Consider the following 27508-nt stretch of genomic DNA (forward strand, 5'->3'; position numbering starts at 1 on the left):
TTTATTTGTTTTGTTATTTTGTCAAAAGGAATACCAAAACTTTGTTAAAGGAAAGAAAAAGTAGCTATCTGAATTTACTAAGTGTGGCATTGTTAAATCACCTCACATAATCAGCCATACATTGCTGCCATGTGAGATCTATCAGTTTAAAACAAAAATTGCTAGAAAGATTTTTATGGGTCATTTTCTATTCCTTTAGATTCAGTAAACTTTTATTTTTTTTTAGTGAAAATTTGTGGAATTGAATTTTTCTGTTTGTTAGTAACCTGAATCACGTGTGCTGACTTTGAAAGCCTTAACAAAGCTCAAATTTCAAGCCTTTGTGTGTTGCTTTAGTGCTGAATTGATATATCAGCATAAAGATGCAATTAAGTAAATACAAAGACTTGTTTTCAGGTCTCAGAATTTTTTAACAAGTTACATTAGCTGATAATTTGGGGTTTATTAATATTAATAACCTAAGGATGCATAATTTAAGATCAGTTATCTTTGTGTTAAAACCCCCTTTTAAAGAAAATTGAGAATTTAAAAATGACAATCGACTTATTCTTTTATCTCCTTAGGGTTTGGCACAAATAACAGTGGGAGCAGTATTTTTGGAAGTAAGCCAGCAGCTGGAACTTTGGGAACTGGACTTGGTACAGGATTTGGAACAGGTAAGAAATTGATTGCATGAATTTTAGGAAGTAAAATATCTTGAGTTTATGATTTTTATTATCTCATGTGCTTATAAATAAGAGGCTTAATTTTTCATTTTTACGAATAGATTTATTAATGTATTTCCATCACTTAATATTTTACTAGGTTAGCACATTTATATTAAGTTCACAAAATGTACATTTTAAATTCTAGAAAAGAAGCCTTTCCACATAAAGTTTGGTCTTCTCTAGTCCTGCTCTGTCCGAGAGTTTTTAAGTTTAAAATGTGAGAATTATTAGTAGTGACAATAACTTTTAAATCCCTTTTCCTTAGCTTTTGTATGAATGATTTAGATTTGGAATTGTTCATTAGTTAAGCCTCATAATAAGACAAAGCATAGAGAGTATATGCTGTAGTAATTAACAAATGCTCCACGGTGTTACAAGGCTTGTACATTACATACCTCTTTCTTCTAACTTTTATCTCTCTTCCTCCTATTATTTTTTAGTTCATTTAAAATATTTACCTTTCTGTTTTCCTGTTTTGATCATTGGAAAGGGGGAGGGTCCCTAAAGCTGTGTATTTCTCCATGTCCAGTAAGATAGTGTTTCAGCACGTATATTTGCTCACCTTCCCTAGTTCTCTCATCATTGGTGTGATGATTTAGCTGTAAAACTACTTACGTTCATAATATCTGCTTCCACTGTTTTCTTTGCTTTTGTGATATGGTTGTCTATGCCATCCTAATACACATTTCTTTTATACTTCTTTGAATGTTAACCTTTTTGGTTCCTTGTTCTTTGAGGCAGGGTCTCACTATGTAGTTTTGGATGACCTCAAGCTTGATATGTAGATCAGGTTAGCCTCAAACTCGAGATTTACCTGTCTCTGACTCCCAAGTGCTGGAATTAAAAGTGACATACATCACCATATCCCGTTAACCTTCCTTTTTGAAATAAGTGTTATTATAATATTTCAACAATTCAGAAATACCATGAAAAGTCTCCCAGTTTTTCAGCTGTGAAGTAATCAGCTGTTTGATTTCAGATGTAGCTTGTTCATATCCCCTTCTCTTAATTTATTTTCAAACATGGTTGCATCATACATATATACATGGTGATTTTATGTTTAGGGGGTTTAGTTGTAGTTTTAATTTACCTGAGATATTTTGAACTGCTGAGGATTGAAGCCAGAGTTATATACTTATTAGGGAAATTCTCTGCCATAGATCCACCCTACTGCCTCTTCCCTGGTTCATTCCTATATTAGTGACTTTTGCTTTGGATTTTGTTTTAGCAGAACAAATACAGAAAAATACAAATACAAATACAGGGAAAGAATACCCATGAATTAGCTTAGACTCAATGCTGAGATGGCATTGATGTACATTGTTGCTTTGGGCTGCAACTAGGATTTAAAAGAATGAACTAAAAATTACTGTACACAGTAAGATAATAACCATTTCCTCAAGTTTTATTTTAGATAAATATATGCTATATTTTGTATCTCATTGTATTTTTTTCTTTTCTCTTTTTTTAAACATTAGCTCATTTTGGTTTGGTCCATGTGTATAGATTTCATTTGGAAATAATGAATTAATATTTGTGTATATGTGTGTATATACACAAGTTCATTTGCACTTACCTTATCTAAACCATAATTTATCTTAACTTTCTAGTACTATCAAGGTTTTTTGATAATAATAGTAAACCTCTTCAGTGAGCATTTCTGTTAAATAATTTTGTATTTGTGATGCAGTATAATTAATAATTAGATAAATAAAATTGAATTCGTATCTACAAGATATACATTATTATTGGTTGGTCTTGTTGATTTATCTTGAAAAATCAATGTCATTTTCCATTGGTTTTTATATTGTTTGATGTGTTTATTTTTCTGTGTTGTTTGATTTTATCTTTGTGAAGTAGAATCTCATTTCCCTTTTAGCTGCATCTTGTGCATGGCCCTTTCTATATATTTTTTAAAAATACAGTTATAAACTACTAGGCTTAAGAGATTCTTCTAGTCAGGTACCTGAAACTAATATAAGCATGTACTGTCACATGAACTTATTGGGCCTTTTCTTTTTTAAGAGGGTTTTTATGAGAGTGAGTGAGTGCGTGCCTGCGTGCGTGCATGTGTACCTGCATACATATCTGTGCATGCATCTGTTGTGGAGGTCAGAAGAGTGCACGTATTACTGGATCTGAAGTTACAGGTGATTGTTATCTGCCATTTGGGTGCGGGAACCGAACCTTGGACCTCCGGAAGTGCAGCCAGTATTGCTAACAGCTGAGGCATCTCCCTAGATCCCTTACTGAACTTGTTCTTTTTGCATATGTAGTAGTGGAAACTGACATATTCCAGTGATTAGTGATGAAAGTCCAAATCTTTATGGGAGTCGATTGGTTATTTGGATCTTTCTGTCCTATATATTTGGCCATGGCTTATTTTTAATAAATTATGCTTATTATATATAACTTCTAATGGTTGCATGGTAGATTTTATTTGCCATCCCCAATCCCACACACACATCTTTTTGGGGGTGTGGGGAGGCTTTAGGGTTTTTTTTTTTTCCCCAGACTAGGTTTGAACTGCTGGGATTGAACCCAAGGTCTTTTCATGTTGGGCAAGCATTCTTATAAATTGAGCTTTCACTCCAGGCTGACCTTTAGCTTTGTATTTTATTTTAATTCAACTAATTTTTGAGACAGGGTGTCACTATGTAACCCTTGCTGTCTTTTAACTCCCTAAATAAACCAGACTGGTCTCAAAAAGATCTCAAAAGATCTTCTATCTTCTGCCTCCTGGTTGTGAGAGTTAAAGCCATGCTGCTCCATCATGCTGGGCTTTTAAAGGCTTTTAAAATAAATCTATGCTCCTGCCTCTCCTCTGCTTTAATTTGGCTGTTTTCAGTAACTTGATTCAAAATCTACTCCTTTGCTCTGTATTGATCAGTTCTCTTGCTGACACTATAAAGATGTGTGCCACCACAAGCAGCCAGCCTTGAGCTTTCCTTCTTTGTTTTTGTTTATTGAGACATGGTCTCTCTGTAGCCCTGGCTGTTTTGGAACACTTTGGTGGTCTTAGGATCAGAGATCTCTCTGCCTTTCTGCCTTTGAGTGCTATGATTAAAGGTGTGCATCATCAGGCCCTACAACCCCTGGAACGTTTTAACATGCCAAAATTATACTAGTTTAAAGAGAATTAAAAACTAAAATATGGTTATTATTTTGTGCTCTGTATGACTGTGTGTATGTATGTGAGAGAGATAGAGAACATAACATGATCCCAAAATATAAGCAGTGTTCAACAGTATTTTCTTCTAATCCTATAGTTAATAATGGCTTTGTTATCAGCCAATTAAAGCAGGCTTTTTGAAGGAAATTATTTATGTGTGTTTATATAGATCCAAACACAAAAGATTTTAGTTTTGAAATAGTCTTATGTATTCCAAACTAGCTTCAAACTTTTTGTGTAGCCAAAAACAAAGGAAGACCATGAAGTTCTGTTCCTCCTGCTTTCTTTTCCCAGTGTTTATGTGGTGCTGTGGTATTGAACCATAGTTCTACCAACTGAGCTACTTTCCCAGATAGTACAAAACAAAACAAAACAAAACAGTATTTCTTGTAGCATAAGCTAGGCGTAAGTTTGCTGTCCTCCTACTTCAGTCATTGGGTACTAAATTACAGATGTAATTACTACCAAGCGTGGTTTTAACTCTAAAGAGATTATGAGAATAAACTTGACGTAGATGTCTCTGTTTAGCAAGTCAGGTGCCCATCTGTTTAGATTGTAATCACATCTTGATAATTGCATCATTCAGTTCAAAATACATGTTTACTATAGTTAGCTTACCAAACATCATAGCTTGCCCTTATTATCTTTAAGCAAGCATGGTCAGGATATTCATGTGTGCCTGCAGTTGCAAATATATTAACATTATTAACTGAGAAAAATGTCACACTCAATATCAAAACATAGTTTCTGCTAAATGACAAAGCATTTTTTTTAAATTAGGTATTTTCCTCAATTACATTTCCAATGCTATCCAAAAAGTCCCCAATACACCTCCCCCCCCAGTCCCCCACCCACCCACCCCCACCCCTTGGCCCTGGCATTCTCCTGTACTGGGGCATATAAAGTTGGCAAGTCCAATGGGCCTCTCTTTCCAGTGATGGCCAACTAGGCCATCTTTTGATACGACAAAGCATTTTTGTTCAAGTCTTTTTGTTTGTCCTTTTTATGGTTTTTCCAGACAGGATTTCTCTGTATAGCCCTGGCTGTCCTGGAACTCATTTTGTAGACCAGGCTGGCCTCGAACTCAGAAACCCACCTGCCTCTGCCTCCCGAGTGCTGGGATTAAAGGCGTGCGCTACCACCGCCCAGCTTTGTTTGTCATTTAATTTTGTTTGCAGACAAGTTTTTTCATGTTTGAGTCTTATTTTCATGTGATTACATTTCTCCTTGGATTCTGGACTTTGAAGATAATGATTTTAACAATTTCCCCGCCTTTAGTACAAGCTTCAGTACCATTTTGTTCCTGATACTATCTCTTTCTTTCTTACTTTCCTTTTTTTTTTTTTTTACTGACATTTTTTTTTTTCTTTTTGAGGAAATGAAAATTTTATTTTACAGATGGTTGTGAGCCACCATGTGGTTGCTGGAAATTGAACTTGGGACTTCTGGAACAGCAGTTGGTGCTCTTAACCATCTCAATTCCACAATATAATAGTTTAACTTTTAATATTTGGCCTTGACAATTATTCTTCATAGGCTACAGATTATATTTTTGTCACAGTGTATTCTTTATGCTTTGTCTATGTAAATAAACTAAAAGACAAATTTAGAGAATTTTATACCTCTAATCTTGGTAGCAATAGATCACATATGGAGATTAGGATTATAAGAGTTATCAAACGTCATAGAGTTTCCATGACTATTTGCTAATAAATATAAAGACATTGAGCTTTAAGAAGTACCTGTTCTGCCATACAATGGTGGCACACACCTTTAATCCCAGCACTTGGGAGGAAGAGGCAGGCAGATTGAGTTTGAGGCCAGCCTGCAGTCTGTTCTACAGAGTGAGTTCCAGGACAGCCAGGGCTATAAACCCTGTGTCAGAAAACAAAAAAGAAAAAAGAAAAAAAGGAAGAATTGCCTGTTCTGAAGTTTGAACTTTGAATTTCACAGTAAACACTATTTGTGGGGAGAGCATGAGATAAATTGGTGTCATTTATGGTTTCCCTTTTTGAGTGATGGAGATTCAAATTCAATCAATAGAAGTACATTAATACATTGGCCTTTGAATACTTTTTGAGTAGTTTGACTATACAGACTAACTATATAAGTAAATAAGAGTTGATTTCTGTTGTCTTCATATATGTGTGTGTGTGTATATATATATGTATGCTTCTGTCTAGGGAACTAATATTTTCTTTAAGAAGAATTTGATTCCTAAGACACACAAATACTAAATCAGAGGCAGAAAATACTTTCTCTGCTACGTTAAAAAGTTTTAAGATGTTATAGCTTTGTGTGTATGAGTCTTTTGCCTGCTTGTATGTATGTGCACTATGTTCATGCCTAGTGCCTATGAAATCAGAGGGTTTCATATTTCCTGTACCTGGAGTTACAGACGACTTGCAGCCACCATGATGTTGCTGGAATCAAGTGTGGATCTCCTGCAAGAGCAGCAGGTGCTCTTGACCACTGAGCCATCTCTCTATCACCCCCTACTGGTTTTTCCTTCTTATTTTTGAGACATGTTTTCTCTGTATAACATCCCTGGCTGTCTGGAAACTGGATGTATAGACCAGGCTGTCCTCAAACTCAAAAAGATAATCTTGCCTCTGCTGAGATTAAAGACATGCTCTGTCACTACCCAGTTTTTGTTTGTTTTTGTTTTTTAAATAATGCTGGTGTATATCTGTGCTTTCATGATTTAGGTAAAGAAAGGAGTTCTTCCAATCACTCTAGTTTGGTTTAGGACTTGAGTATGTTTAACGTCATGAGTAATTTGGCCTTTGAAAAGGAAAGTATTTAGTTTAAAGATGTTTTCAGCAGATGTTATAAAGTATTGCTGTTTTTTTAAACCATTCTAAGAAGGTAATTTGATTTCCTGTTGTTTGGTTTATGCCAGTTTAAAAATTGGAGTATTGGTATTAGAGCTGGAGAGATGGCTTAGTAGTTAGGAGCACTAGCTACCCTTCCAGAAGTCCTGAATTTGATTCCCAACATCCATATGGCAGCTCTCAACTATCTATAACTCTAGTCCCAGGGGATTTGATGCCTTCTTTTGGCTTCCATGAGTAGACATGTATGTGGTGCATAGATATTTATATGGCAGGCAAAATGCACAAACACATATAATTTATTTTTTTTTAAGTTGACATTATGATTGGGTCAACTAGGTATTTTCATTTGTAGATACTTAAATATACAGGGAATTATTTTTTTAATTCTTTGGAAATTGTTTATCCTATAGAGTGGTAGTTAATGCCTTGTTTATTCAGTCAGACATAACTATCTTCTGTTATAGTTGAGGAAGCGAATGCAATGGAAGATGGTTTTTGCTTCTGCTGTACCCAGCCTAGTCTAGAATTTATCACATTAGCTCTTTTCCTGAAATGACTGGTCATGATGAAGCTTCCAAATGTATTATATCTTTAAGTAACTGACCTCTGGCACAATAGTCAAAGGATCTTCTGTGGCACTTGTTCTTTCCTCTTGTCTCCATAGCTCTTGGTGCTGGACAGGCATCTTTGTTTGGAAACAACCAACCTAAGATTGGAGGGCCTCTTGGTACAGGAGCCTTTGGGGCCCCTGGATTTAATACTTCGACAGCCATTTTGGGCTTTGGCGCCCCCCAGGCCCCAGTAGGTAAGTGTCAGTCACTTTAGAAGGCTTTACAGTTTATTTCTCTTTCTAATACTTAGCTTGCTGGCTTGATTTTTTTTTTTTTTCTATTGTCCCATTCCTTACTAAAGTAGTGTGCATATATGTACATCATTAAACAGCCATGTACTATAGAAGGACTTAGATTCTAGCCTTTATCTCCTCATTGCTAGGCTTGGTCTCCCTTAGAAATCATTTTTGTTACTTTAAATTTATCTAGCATATGATGAAGTTTGTTTTACTAAGTATAATGTGCTTATATTATTATGTTTCATTTTAACATAAGTAAATTTAACTTGGTACAGTATAGTATTCAGTTTACTTACCTATCTCCTGTTTTCTTTATTCCCCGGTGCTAATATTCTACCCTCACTAATTTTCGTTAAGTTTTCACTCTGTTAAAATATTTTACGTACTTCACTCATGTTTTAAATTTAAGTATATTTAAACTATACCAATAGAAATGAAAGCTTAGGATTGCCTAGCATTAATAAGGTGTGGAAAAGAAATGGGATGTTTTTGTTTTTTGAAGGTTTTATAATTTTATGTAGATGAATGTTTGGCTTGCATGTAAGCCTGTGCACCTTGTTTGTGCCTAGTACTTGTGGAATCCAGAAGAGGGCATCCAATTCTTTGTTATTGGAGATAGTTGTGAGCTGCCTGCCCTGTGGGTACTGAGAGCTATACTTAAGTCCTATGTAGTAGACAGCCAGTGCTCCTCACTACTGACCTGTCTCTTGTGCCCCAGAAATGAGATTTTGTTTTGTTGTTGTTTTTTGTTTTGTTTTGTTTTTGAAAGGGGTTTTCTATGTAGCTTTGGCTGTCCTGGAACTTGCTCTGTAAACTAGGCTCGCCTTGGAACTTAGAAATCCATGTGGTCCTACCTCTAGGTGCCAGGATTAAAGGTGTGTGCCACCACACCCAGGCAGAAATGAGGTTTTTATATGACTAAATTCATGAGGTGTTGTCACAATGTTGTACTACAATTTGAGATCATTACACATTTAAGCTGTGTATCTTTATACTAAGTATCATCTAGGTGATAATAATTGTTGAATTTTCTTTACCAGTGGGCTATCAGTGTCCTTTTATTCTTCTCTTTCCCCTTCCTACTTTCCATGTTTTTAGATGTTAATTTATGTGTATGAGTATTTGCTTGCATGTATGTACGTGCACCAAGTGCATAGTCAGGCGCACAGGGAGACAGAAGAGAATCTGATCCCTGGCACTGGATTTATGGACAGTTTTGAATCTTCATGTGGGTGTTGGGACTTGAAGGTGGATCCTCTCTCTGCAAGAGCAACAAGTGTTCTTAACTGCTGAGCCAACTCTCCAACTCCCTGTCTTCATAATTGTATATTGATAGTTGATATGGCTTATAACTTTTTATTGCACCCACTTGGCACTTGGAAAGGTACCATGATCAAGAATTCAAGGTATTTCTCATTTGCATAGCAAATTCAGAGCCAACCTCAGCAAACACAGGTCCCTATCTCAAAAGAACAAATAAAAAGAACCCCAAAGATTTCTTTTAATATTTTTCTTTTTAGACATTGATTTTTCTTGAAACTCTGGGTTTGATAATTGATACTAAAACTTTCAGATATCTTTGCTTCTTTAATTTATTAGGATTGTTTTAATTTTGATCCTGCTTTATGAACTTTTCCATCCATATTTTAAAATAAAATAATTAAAACCTCACTGACAAGTCTGTATTTGCCTGCATCTTTTATTTTATACTTTATAGCCTTAAAGCTAGACAATTAAACGTTCTCTAAATGTTGGGTTATAAGTTCTCAGTTGGTGGATGACTCCTTTTTTCTCATTAGTTGCTTTTGTCCTTTCCATGGGCTGTTTAAGTTTTCATGCTCTATGGTATTACAGCTCATCAGTTGAGTGTCAGGAAAGTTAGGAGAGTAACACTGGATAGTTTAATAAGTGGATTTTTTTTTTTAAGACAGATCTATGTACCCCAGATTTACCTAATATACCCTATGTAGCTGAGAATCCTCGTGCCTCCAAACCCTGGTACTTGAATGCCACTTTACCCTTTTGATCTTGTAGTGTAAAGATTAGTCAGACCAAGAACCTATACAGAGTAGACACACAATGTCAGCTGAGTTATATTCCTGGTCTATGCTGTCTCTACTCTTCTAATTTTGACGTGATCATTTGTAGCTCATACTATATAGCAAAGGCTGGAACTCCTGATTTTCCTTGCCTCTGACTTGCCAAGTACTGGGAACATAGGCATGCATGACCATACTAAACTCTTGGCATATGATTTATATTACAGTTGTATATTATTGCCCATTTATAAATGTATTAGCTTTTACAATGTCTAACTTTTTAATCACAAAATCTTAATTAAAAGGTGCTAGACTTGCCGGGCGTGGTGGCGCACGCCTTTAATCCCAGCACTCGGGAGGCAGAGGCAGGCGGATTTCTGAGTTCGAGGCCAGCCTGGTCTACAAAGTGAGTTCCAGGACAGCCAGGGCTATACAGAAAAACCCTGTCTCGAAAAACCAAAAAAAAAAAAAAAAAAAAAAAAAAGGTGCTAGACTTTTTTTTTTTTTTTTTTAAAGATTTATTTATTGATTATATGTAAGTACACTGTAGCTGTCTTCAGACACTCCAGAAGATGGCGCCAGGTCTCGTTACGGATGGTTGTGAGCCACCATGTGGTTGCTGGGATTTGAACTCTGGACCTTCAGAAGAACAGTCGGGTGCTCTTACCCACTGAGCCATCTCTCCAGCCCAGGTGCTAGACTTATAATCAACCATTATGGGGCAGAAGTCTTATCCTCAGATTCATCATGATGACATCCCTATATGTTATTCTAGATCAGTGTCCTCATTTTGTTCATTATTACTTATACTTTTCTCTTTAGAAGAAATTCTACTAAAGTATTGCTTCTTTTGACCTCCTAACTCCAAACAGAATTGGTGTACTAGAACTGTTTTTCCCAGTACTTGGGAGACAGAGGCAGGCAGATCTCTGGGTTCAAGGCAAAGACAACCAGAGCTACACAGAGAAACCCTGTGTCAGAAAAAAAGAAGAGAGGAAGACTTGATCAATTTCTTTGAATTGGTCATAATATAACTCTTTGATATGTTTTCCAGTTGTTATGAGAATATAATATCAATAGTTTCATTAGTGATCTCTTAATTTCTGCTCACATGTCAGCTCTCTTATCTGTATCTTCAAAAAAACTTTTTAAATTGTTTTATGTGTATGAGTGTTTGGGATGCATGTGTGTCTGCTACCTGCAAAGGCCAGAAGAGGGTGTTAAGTCTCCCTGGAACTGGATTACAGATAGTTGTTGAGTCACCATGTGGATGCTGGGAACTGAACGCAGAATTTCTGTAACAGTAACAAGTGCTCTTAACCATTGAGCCATACTCTCCATACATACCTTTTATTTAAGACTTTCTTTTTAAGCCTGTGTATGTGTATGTCTGTTTGTGTCTTTGTATGCTAAGTGTGGGTATTGAAGTAGGCCAGAGGCATCAATCCTCTGGATCTAAAGTTACAGAAAGTTACAGATATTTGTGAACTGCCTAGTGTGAGTGCTAGGAATTGAATTATGATTCTCTGGAAAACCAACATATGCTTTAATTGCCAAACCATCTCTCCAGACCTAAAATTTTTTTTTGATACAAAAAAATGTTTGTACTTGTAATGTAAAAAAATTTTCCTATAAAATATGCTTGGGTTTGCTAAAGATTTTTAATTTTTATTATGCTTGCATGTATTTCCATACACTTCCCAGATACTTTGGAAATGTAGTTGCATATGGTTGTGAGCCACTACAACTATAGTTGTGAGTCCTCCGGAAACCCAGAGGAAAAGCCAGTTCTCCTAACTTCCACTCTAGCTCTCAGATCCTTCCTTTTCTTTCTTGTGACCAAGTCAACTCAGTGTGTCCTGTAGGTTAGCTTTAGAGATCAGTCAACTCAGTGTGTCCTGTAGGTTAGCTTTAGAGATCAGTTGGTTTTTTTCTTTCTTTCTTTTTAAGGGATAAGTGATTGTCAAGTAACAAAGTCATGAGTAAAGATACTGAGTTGCTAGGCAAGGGGTATAGCTCGCTGTAGTCTTTGCCTAACATGTATGAGGCCCTAGGTTTAGTCCTTAGCACCAAAGCAAAAAAGTTTGCTATGTCTGAAACTTCTTAGTCTCCTTGAATAACTTTCTTTATTGGGATACCATGTATCAAAAGATAACTTGTGCCGGGCCCACACCTTTAATCCCAGCACTTGGGAGACAGAGGCAGGCAGATTTCTGAATTCCAGGCCAGCCTGGTCTACAGAGTGAGTTCCAGGACATCCAGGGATACCCAGAGAAACCCTGTCTCAAAAAACCAAAAAAAAAAAAAAAAAAAAAAGATAACTTGTAAATATGTTGTGGACTAACCTTGAACTCTCTCCTCCTTTTTCTTTAGCCTTTCAAGTAGCTGGAATTACAGACATGTGCCACCATGGCTGACTTTTGACAATAGTCTTTAATTGTTTTAGTGACTTGTCTGAATTCAAATGATCTCCTTTAAATTATTATCTCCTCCAGGTCCCGAATTCTTGACCATATTTGTATTATTCCTTCAACATCACCAGTGTCTAAGCTTAGAACAGTGTGTAGCTTTGTGTGTATTTCAGACAGGGTCTCTCTGTAACCTAAGTGGCCTGGAACTCCTAGCAAAATTTAAGCCTTTCATTGATAGAATTACAGATTTGAGACATCAAGCCTTAGCTGGATACACCCAGTTCTACCAATGTGACTAAACATGGATTTGTTCTCATATTATTGTAATTCTAATTGCTTATTATCCTGGTGATAGGGCAGTGGTTGCTGCTACTGCTGTTGTTGCTTTTATATTCCCCATTGTGAGAACGTATAGTTGTGATATGAGAGTTCTTTTAATATATATTCTTACCATATTTTGACTTCAGTCTATTTCTAAATCTTAGTAAGCAGCAGAAACCTGGTTTTTTGTTTTTGTTTTTTCTCTCTCAGATAATTGGAGATTTAATCTTTGATAAGTATTTTTGGAATGATTCTCTTGAAAACAATTTATCATTGGATATATACCATGACTGGTTTGGCTTTTCTGTTTTATACACTACATTTTTGTATATTATGAATAGAGTCTTTATTGATGCCTTTGTCTGTTCTCTGAATTTTCTGTGGCTGATAGGAAATATTCATTCTTGTGCTTTTAGAGAAAATTAAATTAACTGGCTGTCTTAGAACTTAGTTTGTGGTCAAGGCTAGACTTGAACTCCTGATTCTTGCGTCTTAGCTTCTAGAATGCTGGGCTTTTTAAGCATATGCTATTTTACCCAGCTGGAAGAACCTTTGTTTCTAGAGATCAAAAGTGATAACTGTTTTATAATGTGTGCCAGTGGCAGTTAGACAGTTACAGCACATTCTTTCCAGGCTATTTTGATTTGTATGTATTTGATTAGTTTTACAGTGAATTTTTATATGTAATGTCTCTTATGAAATGGGATTTCCTTGTCTTTGCTCACTTTTTCTTAATTCATGGTTCTGTGTTTTTAGTTTGTTCTTTGTCTTGCTTAACTATTGAATGGGTCTGAAAATTCAAAGATGTCATTCCTTAAAGAGTGTTGAGTTCTCTAATACTAATGTGTTGGATCCTTGAATTTACTCCCCACCACCCATCCTTTTCTTTTTTGAATAGCTTTGACAGATCCAAATGCTTCTGCTGCCCAGCAGGCTGTTCTCCAGCAGCACCTCAATAGCCTAACATACTCACCCTTTGGAGACTCCCCCCTCTTCCGGAATCCTATGTCAGATCCTAAGAAGAAAGAAGAGGTAAATTTAAAATTTTTTTTTTATTGTATTGGGAAAGACTAAAAATGATTTATCTACCAAAGAGACAACAGTTAACAGATTTCCAAGTAAAGTGTATACATTATCAGAGCACTGCATTTTGACATTCCACCCTTGTGAAAAGTATCAGTGAAGGTTGGGTAAATAAGTAGGTGGTTCTGATATTAGGGCTCCTCTTGTCCCAGTTTTTCCAGAGCTGGGGTGAAGGCTTTTCTAACATTGCTTTTAGGGACCAAACTCAGGGCTTCATGCTTGATAAGTCAACAATGTTATATGATGGACACCATCATCCATTGAAAGGAACAGAGTACACGAGTGAGCCCTTAAAGCTTACAGAGTGAGAGAGAGACGCCAGCAGGTTGCTACATTATTTTGTTTATATTGATATATCCAGAAGTCAGGATTTGTAGAAAAAGTGGATTTGTGATTGACAAGGAGTGAGAAAGAAATACAGAGTATCTTTGAAGTGATGTAAATGTGCTAGAATTAGATAGTGATAATGGTTACACAGCCTTGTAAAAGCTATAAAAATTACTGAATTATTGAAATGGTTAATTTTGTCAACTTGCCAAAATGTCGCATCACTTGGAAAGAATCTCGATGAGAGATCAATTAATCAGGACTTAAGTTCGGGGATATTGTCTTTATTGCCTCAGTTGATATGGGAAGACATAGCCTAAGTGTGAGCAGCAGCATTCCTTGCATTAGAACCCTGTGCTGTATAACAGTACTGGGCATACATGGATTCATTCCTCTCAGCTCTTGATTGTGGATAGGAGTTGATAGCTGTTTTAGGTTCCTGCCTTGACTGCCCAGGATCATAATATGGAATTGTGAGATAAAACACACCTGTCTACTCTAAGTTGCTTTTTGTCAGGGTATTTTAGCAACAGAAGTGAACTTAGACAATTATGTACAGTGGTTAATTTTTATGTTATGAGAGCTTTGATAAAAGTTTCTAAGTATGCCTTGTGTTCTGGTGCATACCAATGCTAGTGCTCAGGAAGCAGAGAAGCAGATTGCTATGAGTTCTAGATCAGTCTGGTCTAGATAGTAAGTTTCAGGTTAGACAGGTCTGCATACTGAGACCCTCTCTCAAAAAATGATAAGAAGCATACTATACTTGTATGAATCTGATGAAACTTTTCAGAAGAGGTGATATTTTTCTTTTGAAGGATAATGTAGAAATAAGGACATTCTAAGGAAAGGCACTAAGTTATAAAAGGTCATGAAAAGTAACTTTGTGTCTTCACATGTGTGGACATACATGTATGTGTGTATTTGCAATTGTGCCTGTATATCCTAGGATGGTTTTCGAGTTTTTGTCCCTCCCATCTAGTGGGTTCCTAGAATCAAAATCCAATCATCAATCAGGTTCCTTTCCCTGCTGAGTCATCTCACAAAGCTCACTGAGCATGTTCACGAGAGCAGCCTGTTCTAGAAAGAAAGTAAATTATGAGTCTTTTGTTTTCTTTGTTTTGTTATGTGACATAGTCTTACTCTATTTTGCTGGCTTCAGATTCATAGAGCTATCCCTGCCTCTGCCGCTGCAGGTGCTGGGATTAAAACATGCACTACCACACTAGACATGACAGTTTTTAAATGTAAACATTAAATTTCTTGCCCTCCTCCCTCCACCTTTGAAGTCTTGGTGATACAGGATTGCCTCACATGCTTAACAGTTTCTCTTGAAGAGTAAAATTATAGTTGATGTGAAAAATTGTTTCTATAGATTTTAATATTTTGTTAACTATATTTCCTTAAGTATAATATTGTAATGCTTATTTTATAAATTGTTCTGGTAATAATTCTTCATAGGAAAAAATTTTACAGGACATATTAAGAATGCTGTGTTAGTACATTTCATTTATTAAGCATTTTCCAAATCTAGTTTATCAGTTACATTTTAAAGAATGTTAGTTCAGAGGCTGGAGGTGGCTCAGTTACTGCTCTTGCAGAGGACCTAGCTGCAGTACCCTCTAATATCCTTAGTTACCTGCCTGCACATACACTTGCACACAAATATACATATATACAAGTTATTCTTTTAGGTTTTTGGGGGATTGTTGTTTTTTGTGACAAGGTTTGTCTGTGTAACATTGTCTGTCCTGGAATTCACTCTGTAGACCAGGCTAGCCAATAATTCAGAAATCTGCCTGCCTCTCCCTCCAGAGTGCTGGGATTAAAGGCATGTACCATCACTGCCTGAGTGAAATAAAATTTTTAGAAAGATGTTTGATAAGTTAGTTGAAGTTGAAACTTGAAAGATGGGTAAATAAATATAAATAAATACCAGTTCTCTAGAAAGATACTATAGACTAGTCTTAATAATCAAAAAACCAGGCAGGCACAGAGTACGCATTTCCTGTACACATGTGATGTAAGCATTCATGTCCTTGGCTTAAGTGGCTGGTACTTCAAAGAGAAGATGAAATTTGAAATTTGGTTAATTTAGTATGGCTTCAACTTAGAGAATAAAGATGTGAAAGCCAAGCATTGTGGTATATGCCTTTAATCCTCACACTTGAGAGGCAAAGGTAAGTGTGAGAGTTCAAGGCCATCCTGGTCTATATAGCAAGTTACACGCAAACAAAACTATATAGAGAAATGTATAATCTTTTTTGAGGTTTAGAGAAGTCTCCAAAGGGTGGTGGGGTAAGATGTGAGTCACTGGTCCTGGCTTGGTTTTCCGATTATTAAAATTAGTACCATACATTTGAAATAAATTAGAATATTCTGTGATACTTTTTCCCTTAATACAGTGAAATAATGCCTTGCTATATAGACATGGCAGGTCTGGGTCTTTCTGTATAAACAGGTTGTCAATGAAAGGGTGATATTCCTCTTGCCTTAGTCTACTAGCTGCTGGGGTTACAAATGTAAGCCACCATATTAAGCTTGCTCTTCTCTTCTCTTCTCTTCTCTTCTCTTCTCTTCTCTTCTCTTCTCTTCTCTTCTCTTCTCTTCTCTTCTCTACTCTACTCTACTCTACTCTACTCTACTCTTTTCTTTTTCAGAGACTGAAACCAACCAATCCAGCTGCTCAGAAGGCCCTTACAACACCTACTCATTATAAACTTACACCTCGCCCTGCTACCAGAGTCAGGCCAAAGGCTTTGCAAACAACAGGCACAGCCAAATCACATCTCTTTGATGGGCTGGATGACGATGAACCATCTCTAGCCAACGGAGCATTCATGCCTAAGTGAGTTTTATTTTGGTTAAACAAAATGATATGGTTATTTAAGCAATAAATGTAATTATCCTTGGGTAAAAATGCTTAACAGATATTTTGATGGCTATGATTTTAATTTTATATGTTCATGATTTTATTTTATTTTTTATGAAATTACCTTTGTATTTATAACTCAAATAATCAAGGCCTAGAGATATAGCTCAATTACTTGCCTAGCATGTATAAGGTCCTTTTTGGATCCCTAGAAGGATAAAAAAGATGTTTTAAGAAATGTTAAAGGTTGCTGAGTGGTGGTGGTGTGTAAATGTAACTTTCATTTTCCTGTCATAACTGTCTCTGTCTGCTAACCTAGACCTTGAAGCTTCTAGCCTCTATACAATCTAATCTAAGCCTAGAATATTTTCATCCTCTGAGACTTACTGCTGAAAATGCTCACTCACCCTTTCTAGTTCTTTTTGAAATCTTTTGGCTGGCTTAACTCAGCTATTCTGGCTCAAACTCCTCTCCAGGGTGACTGACTCAATTTGGCTTTTCTCAGCTTCTGACTGAATTGCACTGCTTGGTCTCAGACTAACTTTGGAAATCTATTCTAATCTTCTGGCTGCTCCTCTTTCTCTGACTTGTCTGTCTTCACCTGTGTCTAGCTTGTTCTCTCTTTGCAGCCTGTCTCTGTGAAACCGTTCTGGTAAGTCTGCCTCTTTGCTCTCTCCCTCTGCGCTGCTCCCTCTTACGTTGCCTGTTTTCTCTCTGTTCTCCTGAGAGTTGAGCATATCCTAGTCTGTCAAACTATCCTCAGATTTGTCAGTTTGTCTGCCCCTCAATTAGTCATCACTTTAAACATAAGGCTTCCTTCTCTATACTAACTTTACCTTCATTGTTTGGGATTAAAGGCATGTACTAAGCTTGTATCTGAATTCCAGCCAGATCACACAGGCCTAGAAGGCTTTTGGATAGGTTCAGAGTAGCCATGTTGCTGTATTAAAATACCTCTACAGGGGTATATGCTTTTAATTCAAACACTTGGGAGGCCAAGGCAAGTGGATCTCTGACTTCTAGTGTGCATTTCTAACCGTGCTCCAGTTTCCAAATAACAACTCAGAAGCTTACTATTTATTTAAAAATGCCCAGGCCATAAACTAGGGTTGTTCCCAGTAGTAGCTCATAACTTATTTTACCCATTTAAACTGTTCTGTGTCTGCCACATAGCTGGTTACCTCTCCTCAGTTTCATACATCCAACTTTCTCCAGATAGTGAAGCTTCCCCACTCTCACCACTTCTTGTTCCTATCCCCCTCTTCTGGAACCTCCTGCCTTCTTCTTCCTGCCTTTTGCTAATAGGCCACCAGCTTTTTATTGACAGGTGATGCTTCCACACAGTAAATAAAGGATTATTATTATATTCTAGGCCTGCCTGTTCTACAGTGAATTCCAATTTAGCCAGGGCTTCACAGAGAAAAAGAAAAGTTAAAGGTCAGGTTGAGAAGAATCTGTACTTTTTTTGTTTGTTTGTTTGGTTTTTGGTTTTTTTTTTTTTTTTTTTGGTTTTTTCGAGACAGGGTTTCTCTGTGTAGCCCTGGCTGTCCTGGCACTCACTTTGTAGACCAGGCTGGCCTCGAACTCAGAAATCCGCCTGCCTCTGCCTCCCGAATGCTGGGATTAAAGGCGTGCGCCACCACGCCCGGCTTCTGTACTTCTTTTTTAATTTCTTTCTTTCTTTTTTTAATTAGGCATTTTCCTCAATTACATTTCCAATGCTATCCCAAAAGTCCCCCATACCCTCCCCCACACTCCCCTATCCACCCACTCCCACCTTTTGGCCCTGGCGTTCCCCTGTAGTGGGGCATATAAAGTTTGCATGTCCAATGGGCCTCTCTTTCCAGTGATGGCCGACTAGGCCATCTTTTGATACATATGCAGCTAGAGTCAAGAGCCCCGGGGTACTGGTTAGTTCATAACCAGGGTACTGGTTGTTGCACCTATAGGGTTGCAGATCCCTTTAGCTCCTTGGGTACTTTCTCTAGCTCCTCCATTGGGGGCCCTGTGATCCATCCAATAGCTGACTGTGAGCATCCACTTCTGTGTTTGCTAGGCCCCGGCATAGTCTCTTTTTTAATTTCTTATAAGAATTGTTTGTGGATATAGAACAAATAATAGAATATTTTGAAAGAAATAAAATAAGAAAGAATATGGAAGAATTAATGTTAAGCATAGGAAAATCCACATAAACGATGTGTTAAACTAGGCACCATTGAGTTATACATGGGAAAGGCCCTGAAGCAATATCAAATTGCTGACATTGAGAGACAGGACATCTCAATTCTGGGTTGCTTATTCTAGATATGCAGTTAGATAGACACAGGTAGGCACATAAACATTTTTTTTTAAAGACAGTAGTTTTTTTAATTGCAAAAGTGTATATTTTATTTTTAGTTCCTTACTTAGAATTCTTTGTTGGTAAATAATAAGTTCATTACAGCTCCTTTTCTTACAAATAAATATGGGTTGGGAAAAGCTAAGTGTTGGTGCACACCTTTAGTCCCAGCACCAAGGGAGCAGAAGCAAGTGGATCTCTGTGTTCCCAGTTCCAGGACAGGACAGTCAGGGCTACACAGAGAAATCTTATTTTGAAAAACCAAAATAAAAAAGGGGTCAGGGTGTGACTATAGTAGGCTCAGTGGTTTAGTGCACTCTTTGCTCTTGAAGAGAATCCAATTCTTAGCAATTTCACAGCTGACTCTAGCTATAGTTGCTGAGGATCCAGAATCACTTTCTGACTTTCTGTGGACATCAGGCATGCACAGACAAAACGTACACATAAAATAAAGCTAACAAAACTCTTAAAATTATGGGTTGAGAACTATGGTGATGGTTCACTGGTTAAGACCATATGTACAGGCCTGGGAACCTGAATTCAAATCCCAAGTACCCACATAACAAGCCATACAAAGCCACATACATGTCTATAGTATTGTAGTGGTAGAAACAGGAAGATTGCTGGCATTTTCTTGTCTGTTTGCTTACCTCCAAGACAAATGAAAGACCTTGTCTGAACAAAGTAAGGTGGAAAATGATCCAGCAGGATACCTAAGGCCCACCTCTTGCTTCTACATTTGCTGATGCACCAATATTCTCACATGTGCATACTTCAAACACACATCCCTATAAGTAAATTGCTTTGTCACAAAAAATAGAAGTGTGATTTTATGTTTTTTTTGTGTAATTTGTTTGTAAGGAAGGATAAGATGTATTCATTTGTATTTCGTAGCATTTTTTTCCAAGTAGTTAAACATACTTGATGCTCTTTTGCTTTCCATTTTGTTAACTGTGGTAAAACCCTTGATCAAAGGCAGCTTAGGAAGGAAAAGATTTATTTGGCTTACACTTCCTGCATATACTTCTGTCATTTCAGGAAGTCAGGGCAGAAATGCAAGGTAGGAACTTGAAGTAGAAATCATAGTGAAATGCTGCTTCCGGGCTCACTCTCAGGCTTCTGTTTAGACAGGCTTTGAAGTGTGTGTGGTGTGTGTGTGTGTGTGTGTTTAATATGTACTTGAGTGCAAATGGAGTCTAGAAGAGGGACCACCCATGAGTCCAGGTAATTATAGAGGGTTGTGAGCTACCTTTTGTGATGGGAGCTGGGAATCAAACTTGGGGAACTCTATAAGAACAATGTGTATTCTATGTGTGTTGAGGGAAGGGGTAAGTCGTTAAGAGTCTCTCTATGTAGTCTAAGCTATCCTTGAAGTAGACCAAGCTTGCCTCTGCCTCTTTAGTGCTGAGATTGAAAGTGTGCCCTACACCCAGTTTCAAGAATATTTTCCACTTTAATCTGCATCTTAACAGCTTTTTTCTTCAAAATAAGAGCAATATATTTGAGACTGTATGTTGTGATTACACCACTAAAAACTTTATAGATGCAGTTTATGCAGTGAGTTTTAGATATATAAGACTGCTGGTTTGGGATCCAGGGTTTTTTTTGTTTGTTTGTTTTTTGTTTTTTGTTTTTTTGTTTTTCGAGACAGGGTTTCTCTGTATAGCCCTGGCTGTCCTGGAACTCACTCTGTAGACCAGGCTGGCCTCGAACTCAGAAATCCACCTGCCTCTGCCTCCCGAGTGATGGAATTAACGGCGTGTGCCACCACGCCCAGCATTGGGCTCCAGTTTTTAAAATAATATCTGGTAACTTACATATACCTAATCTTTTTCTATTTCTTTTGGTCTCTGTTTTTAGAAAGAGCATCAAGAAGTTGGTTTTGAAAAATCTCAACAATAGCAATCTCTTTTCTCCTGTTAATCATGATTCAGAAGATCTAGCTTCACCCTCTGAATATCCAGAAAATGGAGAAAGGTAAGCTGGATTCATTTTAAAGATGTTGTTAATCGTTCTGTTTTGCTTTTAAAAGCTTCTAATTTTATAAAGGTTGAGTTTTATATAGACTTACTATAATTCAAGGGCCCCTAGGTGTTATGTTATTATTTCTAGAGTACTTTAAACTTCAAAAATTTTTGGAGCACTGATTAATTTCTATAGAACTACTTTGTAATTCTTTTTTTTTTTTTTTAAGATTTATTTATTTTATGTATATGGGTACTCTGTAGCTGTACAGATGGTTGTGAGCCTTCATGTGGTTGTTGGGAGTTGAATTTTAGGACTGCTGCTTGCTATGGTTGGCCCTGCTTGCTCAGTCCCTGTTCACTTCAGCCCAAAGATTTATTATTATAAATAGGGACGTGGGCTGGTGAGATGGCTCAGCGGTTAAGTGTCGACTGCTCTTCCAAAGGTCCGGAGTTCAAATCCCAGCAACCACATGGTGGCTCACAGCCATCTGTAATGAAATCTGATGCCCTCTTCTGGAGTGTCTGAAGACAGCTACAGTGTACTTACATATAATTAATAAATAAATAAATAAATAAATAAATAAAATATTTAAAAAAAAAAGGGACGCTGTAGCTGTCTTCAGATACACCAGAAGAGGGCGGCAGATATCATTACGGGTTGGTTGTGAGCCACCATGTGGTTGCTGGGACCCGAACTCAGAACCTTTGGAAGAGCAGTCAATGCTCTCACCTGCTGAGCCATCTTGCCAGCCCCTACTTTGTAATTCTTATATGTGGCTTTGGGCACTTTTAGCAAGCACTTCTATTAGTTAAGGTATAGTTAGTCTGATGATTACTAAAATAATGTCCATTCTATCAAGTAAAATCAATATTTATAACAAAGAAGAAGTAAACATATATATATATGTATGTGTGTGTGTATGTATGTATGTATATGTGTGTATAAATTGTGTGTGTGTGTATATATACACATATAAAATATCTGTCTTCAGTAGTCTAATTTAAGGGCTAAAGAGCTGGCTGTGTAGTTAACAGTACTTTTTCTTCCAGAGAATTAAGAGTTTGGTTTCTGGCATCCATGTTGGGCAGCTCACAACTGGGATCCAATACTGTCTTCTGACCCTTTCGCCAACACACATGACATACATTCAACAAACATATATGTAAATAAAAATAATCTATAACATTTTTACTAGTTTGACTATTAACTATTTAATAGTCAATTAAAATATTTAATAGTTTTCCAGTTTAAAAATTTACTGAGGGGCTGTTGGGAAAATAGCGCTAGTCTGTAAAGTACCTGTCTTTCTTGAGAGCAAAGGACTTAATTGGACTCAATGACTCACAAAAAAAATAAAATAGGGGCTGATGAAATGGGTCTACAATGAAGATCACTGGCTGCTCTTGCAAAGAACTGGTATACCATTCATATCATCTACATTGTGACTCATAACCATCCCTAATTCTAGTTCCAGGGGATATACAGCCCCCTCTTGTCCTCTGTAAGCGCCATGTATACATATGTACACATAGATACATGGAGGCAAAACACTCATGTACATAAAATATAAATAAATAAAATTAGATTGAGTAAATGACAGCCTGGAAAGATGGATTGGTTGTTAAGAACACTTGCTGCTCCTGCAGAGGACCTGAATTTAGTTTTCAGCATGGTTGCTCATATATGCCTGTAACTCTAGTTCCTGGGGATCTGATGCCTTTTCTGACCACTGTAGGCACTAGATATGTACATGGTGCACATAAATCCATGCAGACAAAACACACACATAAAATTAGTGAAACTTTAGAAAACAAAAAGGCAAAGTGATTCATGCCTTTACTTCCAGCACTTGGAGGCAGAGAGGGACAGTCAACCTAGTCTACATACAGAGGTCAGGACAGCTAGGGCCATGTAGAAAGACTATGTCTCAAACAAACAGAATGAATGAATGAATGAATGAATGAATGAATGAATGAATGAATGAATGAAAAAGAGGAGGAGAGAAAGAAACAGCCAGTGGTGGTAGTATGCATTTATAATCCCAGGATTAGAGGTTGGTTCTCTCCTTCCAGGAAATGGGCCCCAGGAATTAAACTCAGTCATTTAGGCTTTGTTTCACCCACTCAGCCCTCTTGCCAGCCCTGATCCCCCATCATTAATGGTCTTTGTGGTCATTGTGATGAATATAAGATAGTTAGTTTAGTTATATTAGCTCTCCATTAGTAAAATTTCAGAGATTAATTTGTAATTTGATATTTCATTAAAGTATTTCCAAACCTCTTGTGTTTATAATGTTAGTTTAAATTCAAGTTTTGAGATTTTTTTAAAATTTTATATATATGAGTGTTTTGTCTACAAGTATGTATGTGCATTGTGTGCATACAGTGCCTGTAGAGGCCACTTACGTGAAATCCACTGGAACTGGAGTTAGAATTGTTGATAGCTTCCATGTCAGTGTTGGGAATCAAACCCTGGGTCTCTGGAAAAACAGCCAGTGTTCAATGTTTATTTTGACATTAACCATTAATCATTTATTTCCACATAGCAGCAAGTATTTTGTGTTTGTCTTAGTCAAAGATTTAATCAAAATCAAGGCTGGGGAGATGGCTAAGTAAAGGCCTTTGTCATCAAACCTGATGACCCGAGTTTGATCTCCAACACACCCACAGAGTGAGACGGGGTTGCTCAGATTTATTCCTTTGAAAATGAGCAGTCAAGGCTATGAAACCTAGAGCTAGGTTTTCTGAGGTTTTCGTTTGTTATTTTATGTACATGGGTGTTTTGGTTGCATGTATATTTGTATACACCTGTGTGCCTGGTGTCTTAGGGGACCGGGAGATGGTATCAGACCCTCTAGAACTAGGTTGCAAATTGTTGGGAGCCACCATGTCTGTGCTGGGAATTGATCCAGGATTCTCTATACAAAGCAGTACATCCTCTTAACCACTGAGCCGTCTTTCTAGCCCTGGATTTTTCTATTTTAAAACTTCAATTCTAGATAGTACTCACAACTTTGTGATATTACACAAGATTTTTTTTTGATCCAGTTCTCCTGTTACAGATTAAGAGGTAATAATTACATCCTATCTCACACAGCTACTATAAGGATAAATTTTAAATTTATTGAATCATCTGGTGTAATGTCAGATCCTTAATAAAGATTAACTGCTGTCATCCCCTTTACTATTGCCAAAGGCTAAGGTATTTTTTTCTCCGTTTTCAGATTTAGCTTCCTGAGCAAACCTGTTGATGAGAACAATCAGCAGGATGGAGAAGATGACTCTCTTGTATCACGATTTTACACTAATCCTATTGCCAAACCCATTCCACAAACTCCAGAGAGTGTTGGAAACAAAAATAACAGTAGCAGCAATGTGGAAGATACCATTGTTGCCTTGAACATGCGTGCTGCTTTGCGCAATGGATTGGAAGGAAGCAGTGAAGAGACGTCTTTCCATGATGAGTCGTTGCAAGATGACCGAGAAGAAATAGAAAATAATGCTTACCACATACACCCAGCAGGTCAGATTCACATACTTTTTATATCTTTGAAACAGTTTTTAGTTACAGCAATGTGGTCAAAAGAGTCCACTTCTTATAGCCTAAGAGGTTGTCCTGTCTACCTAAGTTTGTAAATTCAAGTGGATTGCTTATTTGTAAGACCTTACCATAGTGTATTCTATGGAGTACCTACCATGTTATGGGTATTCCCTTTAAAAAGAGGACTCTATTGTAAATAAAATCTACAAATCTTAGGTTAAGCAAAGTTTAGTAGACTATATTACATTTAAAATGTTTTTGTTTTTCTGTTGTTTGTGGGAATGGAGTCTGGGTCTTGCTCATGCTTTCTTCAAACTTGCAGTGACCCTTCTGCCTCTGCACCCCAAGTTCTGCATTAAGTATGTGGAGGCAAGTTGCTCAGAAGCTTGGGGTCTTGGCTTTGTCTTAACTACAAGGCCATACTGACACATAAGACCCTGTCTCAAATTGTTATATGAAAATAAAATGAATAGTACTGGTAACTGTTCTACTCAAGTATAATCACAATATTTTTTGACTTTTGGTCATAGGCATTGTTCTCACAAAAGTTGGTTATTATACTATCCCGTCTATGGATGACCTTGCTAAAATTACCAACGAGAAGGGAGAATGCATTGTTTCTGACTTCACCATTGGTCGTAAAGGTAAGTGTGAGTTTAGGAGTCATATAACTTAGAGATTGGACCTTGCCTATGTTATTAAGGGCAACTCTAGGTTTTAGAGTCTAGTTTTTTTGGTTTTGTTGGGGTTTTTTTTTTCCCCCTTTATTTGGTTCTTTTCTGACTTAGACTAATAGAAACATTGACAAGTAATAAAGCAAGGAAGACTCAAACCATGTAGAATTTGGGGGCTTGGACATACCTGTTTGAATCTGGTAATTGTTTCCCATAATTCTCCATAATTAAACTTGAAGATATACTAAGTTGTTAATACATTGATCAATTTTATGTTAAATTGTTACAGGTAATTTTCTTTAAATAAACTTACTCTGTGAAGTAGTCTTTTGAATGGGCTCAAGTATTTTAGTTTATGTAGCAGACGAGGAACCAAGTTGTTCATACACTAGCACTGCAGATACTGGGGAAGATTTGAAGACACCAGAAATGTAAAGTGGAGGTGTTATATCTGATAACTATATAATGCCATTCCTCTGTCCCCACTCTTGCCATATTTAGGAGACAGAAAGCTACTCCAAGAATTTCTGGAAGGTTTAAAATACTGATATTAAAGGTTGCATGTTCTCCCTTCCTAAGCACTACAGATTAAAGGAGATTTTTGCTCCTTTATGAAGGATCTTTTTTAACCATTTGCTCTAAATCTTAGGATATGGCTCAATCTATTTTGAAGGAGATGTGAATTTGACAAATCTAAATTTGGATGATATTGTGCATATCCGAAGGAAAGAAGTTATTGTCTATGTAGATGATAACCAGAAGCCACCTGTGGGTGAAGGGCTAAACAGGTATGAATTTATTTATATACAGAAATTAGAGTTTTTTCCTGAAAACACAGTCTTTCTATAAACTTTTGTTTGTCTACTCTTATATGAAAGCATAAATGCTAATGATGCTCTGTGACTTTAGGACTCATGCCTTTCCCTAATGGTAATGTGTTCACATGCTATTTTCAGGAACTTTCAACAATGGAAGTTTGCTTTTGCTTAATTTTGCTTTTCAGAGGTAGAGATTAAACTAGGGCCTCATTCATGTTGAAAATCACTCTGCCAGTGAACACCAACTCCAGAAAGTTGTCTGGTTTTGTTGTATTTCTTCTTGTTCTGCCTCTGGTGCACTCAACTATTTAAATGTGAGACTAACGTTTATTTTGTTTTTGTAGGCATTCTGTTGCCATATATTGCTTGGATATGGTGGGAGGTTAGATAACTCGCACTGTAACCTGTGTGGCGTTGAACCCTAACCTAGCTTTGATTCACGGCATTCCTGCTTCAGCCTCCCCTGTGCTGTAGTAACAGTTCTGTACTGCTACATCCATCTTCCTCTGGATAATTTAGATGTTTGATTGGTAAAAGTCACATTTGCAGAACTCCAGTAAACAGCTTGTTTGAGGACTGGGAGTAGGGGTGAAGGCTGGAGGGCTGGCTCAGAACATTTGCTGCTCTTGCCAGAGGCCTGTGTTTGGGTTCCCAGCAACTCACAACTGTTTGTAGCACTGGTTCTAGGGAATTCTATTCTGTCTTGTGGCTTTCATAAACATGAGCACACACATAGAGTACATACATATATGCATATATGCAAAATATCCGACACTAAAACAATCTCTAAAAATGACATTTTAACATCTTTGGTCATGGTTGCATTTAGTTCTTTTTTTTTTTTTTTTTTTTTTTTTTTTTAAGATTTGTTTTATATGTATGAGTACACTGTTTTCAGACACACCAGAAGAAGACAATTGGATCCTGGTACAGATGGTTGTGAGCCACCGAGTGGTTGCTGGGAATTGAACTCAGGACCTCTGGAAGATTAGACAGTGCTCGTAATCACTGAACCATCTCTCCAGACCTGCATTTAATTCTTTCCTGCAGAAAGTATTCATTTATGGGTCGATGGATAAAGTGTAGCATGTATATATGAGGAATTATTATTATTCAGTCTTACAAATGAAAGTAATTTGGAATCAGAAAGATTCCAAAGTGGGCTTTATGGTTTGCAGTCTACTTGGGGCTGTATAACAAGAACCTGTTTCCAAACACAGTTAATAGGGAGGGAGGGAGGGAGGGAGGGAGGGAGGGAGGAAGGAAGGAAGGAAGGAAGGAAGTTAGTTAGTTAGTTCTGACACTGTCTAGCATGGATGGACCATACTAAGTGAAATAGACATTCACAAGAAGAGAAATACTGTATTTTTCTACTCATGGTTGAGTAAGTCAAATTAATAGAAACAAAGAATTATGGTGACAAAGAGCTACAAAATGAAATGGAGATTTAGTGATATATTAATTTGCCATTGCTAATAACAGTGCACAGATTGAGTAAGTCATAAGAAAAGGACATTTGTTTGGCAGGCTTAAGCAGCCACATTTAATGATGGT

At 37.1% G+C, this 27508-nt stretch overlaps 1 protein-coding gene across 6 annotated transcripts in view; it reads left to right on the forward strand.

Annotated features, from left to right (window-relative positions):
* The window catches only part of Nup98 (nucleoporin 98 and 96 precursor), a 92722-nt gene that overhangs the window by 33802 nt on the left and 31412 nt on the right, over positions 1 to 27508 (forward strand). For 3 of the 6 annotated variants that reach the window (XM_021167275.3, XM_021167276.3, XM_029480155.2), the window contains exons 11-18: positions 564 to 656; positions 7381 to 7521; positions 13236 to 13369; positions 16405 to 16592; positions 20815 to 20931; positions 24146 to 24444; positions 24993 to 25106; positions 25786 to 25924. In XM_021167275.3, coding sequence (XP_021022934.1) covers positions 564 to 656; positions 7381 to 7521; positions 13236 to 13369; positions 16405 to 16592; positions 20815 to 20931; positions 24146 to 24444; positions 24993 to 25106; positions 25786 to 25924 — 1225 coding nt within the window. The remainder of the gene's footprint in view (positions 1 to 563; positions 657 to 7380; positions 7522 to 13235; positions 13370 to 16404; positions 16593 to 20814; positions 20932 to 24145; positions 24445 to 24992; positions 25107 to 25785; positions 25925 to 27508) is intronic. The other 3 variants (XM_029480156.2, XM_021167277.3, XM_085841458.1) reach the window with 1 other exon arrangement.

Source organism: Mus caroli, unplaced genomic scaffold (assembly GCF_978045245.1).
Source record: "Mus caroli unplaced genomic scaffold, Mus_caroli_1 scaffold_8, whole genome shotgun sequence".
Taxonomy (NCBI): domain Eukaryota; kingdom Metazoa; phylum Chordata; class Mammalia; order Rodentia; family Muridae; genus Mus; species Mus caroli.